The 11,412-nt window shown below is 49.4% G+C and overlaps 2 protein-coding genes across 2 annotated transcripts; both read left to right on the top strand.

The window, feature by feature from the left end:
- The first annotated feature begins 8,491 nt into the window (after positions 1-8,491).
- Positions 8,492-9,829, top strand: LOC128267002 (uncharacterized). Its single transcript, XM_053003792.1, has 7 exons — positions 8,492-8,524; positions 8,630-8,733; positions 8,839-8,917; positions 9,058-9,148; positions 9,263-9,401; positions 9,512-9,624; positions 9,708-9,829. The coding sequence occupies exons 1-7, from the start codon at positions 8,492-8,494 to the stop codon at positions 9,827-9,829; spliced, it is 681 nt and encodes a 226-aa protein (XP_052859752.1).
- Positions 9,830-10,241: 412 nt separating this feature from the next.
- On the top strand, positions 10,242-11,322 carry LOC128267815 (transmembrane protein 177). The gene is made up of 2 exons (XM_053004751.1): positions 10,242-10,413; positions 10,474-11,322. Exons 1-2 carry the CDS (start codon positions 10,259-10,261, stop codon positions 11,255-11,257), a joined length of 939 nt encoding a protein of 312 aa, XP_052860711.1. The 5' UTR covers positions 10,242-10,258; the 3' UTR covers positions 11,258-11,322.
- Positions 11,323-11,412: the final 90 nt, after the last annotated feature.

Below are 11,412 nucleotides of genomic sequence, written 5' to 3'. Positions count from 1 at the left end.
CCACGAACATTCGAGAACGGCCAACGGGATCTCTGTTGCTGCCGCGGCAATCCGCGAGGACTCATCTGACTCAACTCGGGGACACGTCGTCCGGACGACGAGCATTATGCGCGCGGGCATAAAATGGCACCGGCGACGCACGAGCGCCATGTAAATCATTCGCGGTTTTTTATGATCTACACGAGGGATGCGGGAAACGATTTAACAAGCATCTCGCAGTTTTGTTACATTTTTGTTGGGTCCACTTTGGACGGTGATTTGCATACTGGGCACGGGCGAGCTCTCTCTCCTTCGCTTGGGTGGATCATAAAACTTGTCCGGACGCTTGTCGTCCGGATAAATGATAGAGTTTGTGGTGATGATTTTGTTTTTTTCGGTTACTTTGAACCGCCAATTTGTGGTGCGACGTTGCGATTGCGCCGTTTAAATATTCATAGCCGTTCGCCAACAGTCAGTTCGTTGGGTCCATTAAACGCTAAGGATGCCGTTGGTTTGTAGTGTTTATGTTTTTATATGCTTTCATGCGAGGCAGACAATAGCTTCATTTTATTCAACATATTTGCTATTCCCAGCATCAACCCTTTTCGGTTTAAAAGCTTTCGTGGGTAGCGATTTAGATACTTGCTTTGCAAATTGAAACACGCCCGCCCGTGCTGACAACTGTTGGCTCCTGTTCGGAAGTTAATCTATCTCGCCAAGAAAGCGCTTAAATCGTAGAGACGGGTCTGTGTGGTATACCCCTTTTTGGTGGGGTTCCTTTTTCCCTTAGCGATGGCATCGTAATTAGGACCATGTTGCAAACCATCGACTCATGTCCCTCCGGTAAAGCCCCAGCCCCAGTAGTACCAGTAGCAACTCTCCCTGTTCGGCTCTGTTCCGAGTCCCCACACATAGTTCGTTCGCTTTATCATTGCGCTTTTGTCCATCATCGTAGTTGGGTCGGGTTGCCGAAATTTTGCGTTCGTCATCCGTGTCGCCAGACGACGGACTTGAAAACGGACGGACCTTCACCCGTAGGTCCTTCCTTTCAGTAGCCGCCCTCTCGGCCGCCCCACGCACACACACACACAGTCGAATGAGAATTCAAATTTAACAAACGGCGAGCGAACGCTTGACACATGCGCCACGCGCCATCCGCTTTCGCTTGTCCGCCGTCGACCATCGCCACCGTTGAGTGATTTGGAAAACGTTTGTGTAATTAAATTAATTTTCACTTTTCCACCATCGCCGTGGTGTCAACGCCGCTTCCACAACGTGACGGGCCGCCGCCGCCAACACCTCCACCGACCGACCAACCGACGACCGACAGTGATGACACGAAGGATCCACCGGTGAGCGCTGACAGGAGTGCCGAGACGAAGGAACGTTTCTGAGTCGAAGCGACTCCACCGGAGGACCGATTCAGCTCGGGCCCGCACGCAGCGGCCCGTGTCACGTGTCACGTGTCTTCCATTTGCGTGCGAATTCTTGTTGAGCGAATCGGATCGGTTTGGACCCCAAAATAGGCGCCGTGTTCGTGCTCCCTTTTCGTGCTGCTGGTGACAACCGATAAACGCCCCGAGACGTGTTGTTGATGAGTTGACTGACGTTACTGTGCCGCAAGGGACAACACCAAAATCGGAGAAGCAATCTGCGAAAGAAGCTCCAAGAGGCATAGAACCGTTTGCGCGAAAAACGAGGTTAATCTTCCTTCCGTGTCTTCGGCGTTTAGTAACCCCAAAAGCGGCATACAAAAAGGGTGCTCGATGGTGATGATGATGGCTTAATTTCAAGTGTAAATATTTATCCACCACAACAGCAACAGCACCAGAACGGTGGCCCATCCGCTGCTGTGTGGAAACGAATCAAATCTGGCAAACCGGGAATCGGCTTGTGGAAGAGCGACCGGGGTTCGAGCCCACGGCCCATTAGCCGCCCAAGTCTGGCCGTGCGAGGAGTGGTAATTAGCGAACGGGACGAACGGAGGTACTGGAAATTGGTGCCATTTTGATGGATTCCGATCTGCTTTGGGGTTTGGGTCATTGGGTTTAATTAACGACGTTCCTGGTGATTCCACTGACGGACGGGACCCGATATAATTCACGAACGAAGGTGCAGAACACAAGAAAAGGTTAGAACGTAAAAGTTACTGTCCACCAATTAGCGACCAATTGTTTCGTTGATTGTCGGACGAGGGTTGATCTGCGGAACCGAATTGAAAGGCGACCGAATTAGGCCAATTTTTGTCTCCACCAATCCACTGTGCTTAGTACTTCTGAATTAACACTGCTACTGTTGACCTTTCGCCCTATCGGTGTACCATCAGCACCTCTTCTTCGCCTCCCGATTCTTTTGGTTTCCAAGGTGCCGGCTTCCGGCTTAAAGAAATAGACAATAATCACTGCTAAGCATCAACTCCGATGGGATATTTATTCGTTTTCGGTTCGAGGACAAACGATCGATCAGCGACGGTCGAAGTGTGCGTGCGTGTGTGTTTTTACGGTGGATCCTGACCTTAATTATAACTCATCAATTAACCATTAGTTCATTGGCTCCCATACCAAAAAAAAAGAAACAAAATAAGAGAACGCCACATTGCGCGATTTGTACTTTCAATCGATGGATGTCAATAGATGTACTCTCTCACACGTAATCGTAGCCTTCAACGATGTCAATGGGGCTGGAATGGTGGTGGAACAAGTGTATAACGTATTTTACTAGAAAAACAGAACACAATAGAGCAAACTTACTAGATATATATTTTTTTAACAACTAACCTGGACGCACGCGGTGTAACTACTGACACGGGACCATAGTGTGTCTTGTTGGCGAAAAACTCCCTCCACTAAAACCCGCTCCACTGGGCCTGGAAGTCCTGGAAGTGAAGTTGATGTATTGTTTAAAAAAACCGATGACCCTAAGCTAATGCGTGTCCTGCGTCCGTTTTATGTTGTATCGATAATAAACTCCCAAGCGTTCCTTCCCCCAGAAGGAACCGCAGTTAGTTAATAAGACGTACCTTTTGAATGGATTTTATAACCGTGCGGCGGTCCGCCTGTACATAGCTGGCACGTTCCGATTGATGCGGTGGTCTGTAGCGGAACCGGGAACCAACTTATCGTGTCACTATAGAGTCACAACATGTGTAGTGTAGCTCGATATCTAGACAAAACAATTCTAAGCAACAACTAAGCAACTTAGCCTTACACCTGGTCTTCTCCTGGAGAACTCTGATCCTCTGAGAGCGGAACGATGGGAAGTAGTACGTTAAGGACACTTTTTTATAAACTCACCACTCAAACACCAGTTAGCAAACGGAGAGGCAAAGGCAGCGCACACAAAGTAAGGAGCAACCGTCACCGAACCTCACGTTACCTCGCTCGATTTCCGATCACCGACATCGACTTATCACTAGGAGCAAAGCTCTACTTCTAACTCACCCTAAACCGCGCACCTCACCTGCGTACATATCTCCAACCTCTGGTGTGTCCAATGTTGAACCTGTTTTAAGCTATACTCAACTATCGTCGTCTATTGCGCCACGCGCCATGTACTTGTTACCATTTCCTATCATTCAAACTGTCTATTAAAACGTACCGACACCCTTTTTCCGCTATCGTCCACTATTCGAATGGTTCGAAACTCTAGACCGTTTTCACCGTTGTTAAACGTTGTAGCTTTTTAGCCTACCATCGGTTGCGTCCCGATTTTTCGATCTCTCTCCTCTATCTCTTACTATCGTAACGCGTATCGAGTACGAATAATCCAATCTCCGCAGTCACTCTGCACACACACAAACACACCACAAGCTACACACAAATAGATATGTATCACTGTGAAAATATCAAAACTTCGAGGACCATTACCGTGAGCGGCCGGCGCGCGGCCGGCCGCTTCCAAAGCCACCGCGCCACTTCATCGTTAATTGATTGTGATTCGCCAGTTTCCTGTTTCCCGTTCCCGGGAAGGATTGCCTAGCGCGGATGGACGCGTCCCGTGCAGCGTGGCCAAACCGCAACCGCAAGACGAAAGCCAGCTAGCAAAACCGAGCAACCAAACACTAAATGCTAGACAAGTAAGGAGCATGAAGTTGAAAATGTAAGAGAGATTTAATGAGATTGTTTCTTAGCCCTGGAATGTGGGAATCCGTACAATGCAGCACCGACCAAAGGATGTAGCTAGGTAGTAGGGTGGCCGATAGGGCCCGAGCAGAGAGCAGAAAGCAGGGCATGATATATGATACATAATCACGAACTGTAGATGGTTTTTCTAAAACAAAACAAAAGCAAACAAAGCATAATAGAGAAGTGTTACGGTAACACACGGATACCTACCGCTCTTATTGTACTTATCTCAACGATTACGACCGCCCGGGCGCTGTCCGCCCTGGTTTTAACTAGCATGAAACTGGTCAACCAACACTTGAAGTGAATAAAGTTTTAAATAGTATCTGGTTTATTATCGCTCCGTTTCGGGTTGGTCCCGGGTTGATGGCCTGGGCTAGCGAAATCTCATTAAAACATCCATCCGAAGGCGAGTAAGGTAAGTGTCTAAAGCCTTAATGGCTTATTAACTTTGCTGGAGGTCTCGCTGCGTTCAAGGTGTTAATAAAAGGACAAAGTTTTAATATTTTACAACATTTTACAACAATTCGTTCAACAATTTTCAATGTCGACACTGCAGATCGCTCCAGAAACGTCAAAGAAGAATTATGGTTTACAAGTTTATCGTCAATCTAGCAACCCTTGATCAGCTAACAGCTCACCTCATTGCAATGCGCGAACCAATATTATTGTGTTTTGGTCAAAGAAATTGAACAAAATGATTGAAAACACATTAAAGAGACCCGTTTTCTACTAAGTATTGTGAGTACACGCATTCTTTAAATTCTGGAACGAACGACTTGCGTCAAGTCTTGTGCACGTGTCGGTTGTAACGATACCGGCGATAAACATGTTTTCTAGCACGAAGGCACCAAAAAGCCATAGGAAACCGGTTGGTTTAAGGACTCTTTCCTCTCTCGTTCATCGTCTAATACGTCACGTTTTTCGCAGCTGGAAGCGTAACAAAGGCATTTCCGTTAAGGCCGTCCACAGTGCATTAGCATCGATAATGATCCGGATCGTGAGATAATTTGTCTCCAATTTTTGGCTCACCACCAATTGGTGGACGGTTTGTCTTAGCCCGTCGTTGTTTGGCTAATGTTTAGTACCTCGCAGATTAATGACCATCGATCGGCGGACTGGGATATATTTCCCGATTCCATTAGACCGATACGATTGATATGGATGCCTCTGTAATACGTCACCGTACGGACATAAAAAGAGCTAAATAGTATCGCAATAAAAGCCACAACCATAACAGGACAGCGCCAACGCCTTCAGCATCGATTAGGAAAGCATCTTCCACTCCATTGGTCGGTGCCGGCGTAGTTAATTAATTTCTAATATTCCTTATGTGCCATCCGGGGATCCACAAGCTCCGTGTGTGTGTGTGACATTATGTCCCATCACCAATCCTTTCTGCCCTACACTGGTCGATGAATCTTCATTAGTTTTAATGTATGGTTTTGTGGCCACCATTTAGACACCACAGATCCACCGCATATTTAGTGTATGCGAAGACACGGTCCCAAACGGAACATAAATCGTTCCGTTCCCTAGCCCAAAGCCCCAAAAAGAATTAGAATTCAAGAGTGCCCCTGACTGGTGGATTGATTTTTTGTGTTCACCTACCATTCGCTGCGATCCGCTTCTGAAGCTTTCCAACACGAAAAGCCCACGAACAACCCCGAAATTCCGATGTCCGCTTCAGCCAGGCATAATTTGGGCCGGGTGAATTTCTTCGACCCAGCCCGGACGCCGTCCAGAAGGCACCGCCCGCGGAAGGCGGGTGGAAAGGTTGCAAGTTTTAATCAAAACTTCCTGGACGCCCTGAACCTGCCCGGGTTGCAGTATGTTTTCGAGAGCCGCCATCATCTGCTCGAAAGGTAACCAACCGAGGCACACTCACCTTGACCAACGCCGGTGGCTGACAGATGAACGGATTGCCCGATGCTGACAGGGTTTTTACCAAACGCCGGCCCACGGGGGTGATTGTTGTGCCCCTTTACCACCTTTTTCTTTTTCCCGCAGGATATTCTGGGCCATCGTTATCCTGGCGGCAGTTCGCGGGGCCGTCTTTGTCGGTCAGATCCAGTACGCTCGGTACACCGCGAACCCGACCGTCATCCAGCTGGACAAAAACTACCGCGACTGGGCCGGCATCATGCCGGGGCTGACGTTTTGCTTTCACGACCGGATCGAGTGGGACCGGGCCTGGCAGTACCTGGAACGGTAAGGTAATAATTAAGATAACCGCCGGTGGCGAAATGGAGGGTTCCAAATCGACCAAACAAAAAAGCACGGCAGCCGGTCCCACCGCCGTTTTAATCCTTGACCACCCCCGGAGGGCCGCTGGGGGCTATTATGCGCCAAAAATCCTGCAGCAAATTTTCTCCGGCGGTCCTTTGCAGTGCACAGCGAAGCGAGGCGAAAGAAACGGCAGGCAGTTCGTTATCCTTGGCGCGAAATTATTCCGGGAAAGAGAATTATGGCTTCTTTCTCTTCCGTTTGTAGCTTTTTCCAGTGCCCCAGAGTCAGTGGAATAAATTCCTAAAAGGTGCGAAAATGTAATTTATGAAATATGCAGTGCTGTTCCCTTGAACTTGAACCTGCGAACGATTCTTGCCACGCTGCTGGACGCATCCTCCGTAAGGGGTCTTTGTGGTTTTCGACGTAATTAAAAAACCATTTTGAGACTTTTTTTCCATGTGATTCTCTTTTAATTAACGCATTCTTTCGGGGTCCCTTGGGAGCGATCTATGTAAAATACTCCTTATCGAATGTTTAAAAAGAGACCGCAAGGGTTTTATCCTTTGTTTACTCATTACTGTCACGCTGCCATCAAAGAACACAACAAAACCATAGACCCTTATTAACGGTTCAGATTACCGACTTCCACATCCGGCGACTTCGCATCGTACTTTACGCATAATCAAATTCAAGCACCGTATTTGGGAGCGCTACGGCACGGCATCCATAAATCATCCTTTAAAGCCGCTCAACCCGGCACCGAACCAATTCACGCACCACAACAACCGTTGCAACCGGAAACTCCAGGCACCACCAAGCGTGCTTTCACTTTCCGGCCGGTGAAAAACCGACAAAAACCTGGCCCACCGACAACCGTCAACGCCATTAGTGGCGGTGTTTGACATCATCCCCAGATGTTTCATCTTTTTGGGACACTTTATTATGATTACCGCATGTTCGGCGGCATGTCGCCCGGTGGTTTCACCCGGCGAACCGGTTGAGAAAGATCGTATTCATTGTCGTCGGTCCATCGCCATCAGTTTCGAACTCTCGAGAGCTCCGGTACACGTATTCGCTGACTTTACCTTCTCGGTCGACCCCCCGACTCCCCCAGAATCGGAATTCCCAACAGCGAGGAAGCAACCAATGACACCTTCGGGAGCCCGCACCTGGTCGCGTTCGTCCAGACGCTGGTGGATGCGACGGCCACAAACTTCGGTGACGTGGCCCGGTTTATCAACGACAGTCGGCTGGCAGTTGACGTCGACATCCTGGAGCTAATCAGCCGGGTAGGACATCCGCAGACGGTGCTGCCGGTGGGAAGCAGATTGTCTGCAAACTTCGCCCCGATGATGAACTCACGCGTCAGCTCTCTAAGGATCCATCTTGTGGCTTCTTTCAGGCGCACCCGAATCATGATATCGCCATCAACAGCTTTTTGCCGTCCGACACCACCCTGCCGGTGCACCGGGTTGTCACCGAGAGGGGCATTTGCTACACGCTCAATGTGCCACTGGCGCACCTGCAGAGTACCCTGCCGACGGGGGCCGAGTAAGTCCACGGGGCACATAAAGATAATCGGTGGCGCAGATTTTTATTACACCTTCCAGGGGGAGACCAGCATGATGTCTATACTAGTCTTGTTCGCAGTCCGACTTTTACGATCTGTCAGGTGGCGACCATGATAGTGATTTATGTGGTGGTTACAGTCTGTCAGTAACCGGTTACTTCAAGATTACATTTCAATGGGAAAATACTCGACTGTTTCACCTGCACTGCTGCCATAACATGGGCCAACTACCTTTTGGTGAACCCGATCGTTCCTTATTCGTTGTCCCCGCTAGGACCGGTCCTTCAGTTCACACTCAACTTCGTACTTTAAGCGGCCTCCGAGTTCCGAGCGGACGGGAATTAATTAAAAATTTCCACATCATTACGCAAACATGTGTGTGAATGTTCCGCCGGCAGCACTGTTTCCCTTCTGGTTCTGGGTGCGGCTGCCTCAGGGCTAGCCTGCCGCCTTCCAAATGGTGACTTTCGCTGAATATTTCATCACCGAGGTCCGGGGTTTCTTACTCTCCAGGCGACAGCCCAGTTCCAGGAAGGACCGACCAGACGACCAACCTATTCTGTGCGAGTTCAGCCGGCACCAGTGCTACATGAAGCTGGATACGTATCGGTCAACGATGTCGGTAAGAAGTCGGTCTCCAGTGCCACGGCAGGTGCTTTGCCAGCTTTGAGCAAGGATTTATTGTTCAAAGGAACCTTCTCCTTCTCTCTCTCCGTGCGAGTTACAGTACACGATTCACTCACCGCATGAGGTGGCCACAAACGACCTGCTGTACACCGCCGTGGAAGAATCCGACGAGCTAGTGGCCATGTACAATATTTTGGAGACGGTGTAAGCACAGAGGGACTTTAACTCGTCTCATATATATTTTCGTGGCTAATCAAATTTAAAATCCCATTCCCATTCCGGGGCCGGGTCGGCTCCCGTTCGGGACAGGTCCACCGAGCGCCTCAAGGATCTGACGGTACAGCAGCGTAATTGTTTCTTTTACGACGAACGCTACGAACAGCTACCGGTGAGTGAGTCCCACCGGACACGGCGGTCCCCGCGAACAGCTCGCGAAGATTTTATCACAACCGAGTCCTGAGTGCCCTCCCGCGAGTATGATGAGCTAATTCTGGGCCGGGCGCCATTATTGTGGTTGAATTGTTTCAGCTTTACAGTCGCAATCTGTGCCTCATGAACTGCCGGGCGAAGCGTGCCCAAGCGCTGTGCCGCTGTCGGCCACACTTCTATCCGTTCGCCGGTATGTAGCCTCCGGGCACCGTCCGGCCTGGACCCGGGTCGGGACGCTCTATGGAAGGGGTTTTTAATCAAAGGAATTTGCACGATCCTTTCACGCGCCGGTTCCGCGCCGCAGAAGGGCCACAGTGCACGGTGCTGGGACTCCACTGCCTCCAGCGGCATCCCGAGTGGTACAGCAGCGTAGTTGGCTGCAACTGTCTGAAGACTTGCAACGACGTCGGCTACTACGTCACATCGCTCAGCAAAACGCAGTGGTATTTGGCCAGGGCATTTGATTACTTTTTTCCGCCAGCATGGCGGCGGTCACGCGCGCTATCAGAACCGCTGTCAATCATATCGCGATTGATCTTTTCCGCTTTTGCAGGACCGCCGAAGGAGGCATTCCGTTCACGCACAAGGCCTCGCTGCGCTGGGAAATTCTGCAGCCCAAAACCCGGCTCCGGCGGGTGCTGATGTTTAGCTACGAAGATTTGCTCGGTAAGCGCCATGCTGTGGGTAATTTCGATGGAGCGATGATTAATGAGCAGGGCGCTTCGATGGCTTCCGGCGTTTGTTTGCAGTGTCGTTCGGCGGAGCCGTGTCGTTGTTTGTAGGAAAAAATGGATTCGCTCTCTCAAAGTTGGTCGAATTTTTCGTCATCGCACTGTACGGTTGGCTGTGGCGGAAGGTTCGGGCGACGTGATTCGCGCCACGAGCGACAGTGTCGATGCAGTGGCAGAATAGAATGACCATTTTGCATTGCCTTTAACGTGTGTGAGTAATTTTTATAATCCGAAATATGTTGTTCAATAGTGTACAGAGTAAGTAAGGCGGCTTGCGTTATTCATAATTAAACACTGTTTAAATGCTTTACAAGTACCAAAAAATTTCGAAAAATGACACCGTGTTTTACCGTGTGCAACGGTGTTCCAAAAATCATTAAAAACTTTGATTTTGTGTTTTGTGCAACGGCGCTTTTGAATCATTCAACAAACCTTGACACAATGTTGCGATCAACTGTGGCTTTCAGTTGACGTTCCAATTGACAGCTCTCTCTCGAACGTCCAAAACAGCAAAACGTAAACAAACCGCGTGTCGGTTGAGTTACGTGAGGAAAAACAGAAAACACAGGATGAGGATGGGAAAGGTTCCCTTCTTTATAACAGAAACAGGCCAACGGCTGGTTTTCTACGGGGCATCCACCCTCGCCGTGGGCCTGTTCGCTGGACACTACATGCCGCACACAATATGCATTTCGTACCTTAAAGAATTCGTTCAATCCTACAAGTAAGTCGACCGGTACCTCGGATGTAAAATAACAGAAACCTAACATCTCGCCCGTTGCAGAAATGGCGAGGAAAGACAACTACCGGAAAAGCTGGAGCAACGATTCAAGCGTGCCCTCAGCCACCTCGATTTGACCGAGTTCGAGCGAAAGTTTATCAAACCATTCGTCGTTAGCGGGTTCGATGTGTTCAACGCCGGATCATTCAAGTCGCGGTTCGGAGCGTACGTGGGCATTCCGGTAAACTACGAGTACGACAGTGTGGAGGAAATCAATCGCAAAGATATCCAGATTCGCGGGCAGCCAATCAACTGGAGCTCGGAGGGTGGCAAAACCCTCGAACAGGCTCTCGTTCTGAGCGAAGATGAGCAGGTTTTCGGTATCACCCGTGAAATACTCATGATGAGAACGCACAAAGTTCTGATACAGTCGGTGATACCAACGGTGTCCTGGATATTCACGTACAGCCTGGGATCGCAGCTGAACGAGCGGTGCAACTTCTACGCCCGGCCACGCAGCCTGCGCCTCATACTGTACACCATTTGTGGACTGTTCGGGTTCGGTCTGTACTCGTTTTCGACCGACGTGACGGAGGTGTACTACGAAACGGACGTGGACAAGCAGATGGCCAAACTCGGGCCGGACCTGATCGACGCCGGTGTGCGGTTCTACGATAAAATGCTGAAGAAAAACGTTTCCATCCGCCAGCTTACCGGGGATGACTATTACACCGCCAAGGGCAACGTAAACTATCTGATTCGTCAGAAGGCGGCCCCGTTGACGCTGAGGAAAGAGTTTTTCCAATCCGGCTACAAGGATTTCATCGGCACCGAGGAAATCAGTTAAATGCATTTGAAGAAACCGGTAGCTGAGCATTTTTGGAGACCGCAAATAAAGGATGAAAGGTTGTTAGTCGCGATTTGAACCCAATTGTTGTCTTTTTTACCATGTTTAATCTCTCTTAAAATATAAATGGGAAATTGATTTGAAGAATAAGTCAT

This window comes from Anopheles cruzii, chromosome 2 (assembly GCF_943734635.1).
Source record: "Anopheles cruzii chromosome 2, idAnoCruzAS_RS32_06, whole genome shotgun sequence".
Lineage (NCBI taxonomy): Eukaryota > Metazoa > Arthropoda > Insecta > Diptera > Culicidae > Anopheles > Anopheles cruzii.
The sequence above is the reverse complement of the archived record's forward strand: the minus strand, read 5'-3'. Positions and strand labels throughout refer to the sequence as shown.

What these genes read in the sequence shown, in the direction of transcription:
- LOC128267002 (XM_053003792.1), top strand. Translation starts at nt 8,492, where the DNA reads ATGAAGCTGGATACGTATCGGTCAACGATGTCG. An exon ending in TACAATATTTTGGAGACGGT is followed by an intron (nt 8,734 to 8,838) that starts GTAAGCACAGAG and finishes CGTTCGGGACAG; the next exon opens with GTCCACCGAGCGCCTCAAGG. An exon ending in TCGCTCAGCAAAACGCAGTG is followed by an intron (nt 9,402 to 9,511) that starts GTATTTGGCCAG and finishes CCGCTTTTGCAG; the next exon opens with GACCGCCGAAGGAGGCATTC.
- LOC128267815 (XM_053004751.1), top strand. Translation starts at nt 10,259, where the DNA reads ATGAGGATGGGAAAGGTTCCCTTCTTTATAACAGAAACAGGCCAACGG. An exon ending in GAATTCGTTCAATCCTACAA is followed by an intron (nt 10,414 to 10,473) that starts GTAAGTCGACCG and finishes CGCCCGTTGCAG; the next exon opens with AAATGGCGAGGAAAGACAAC.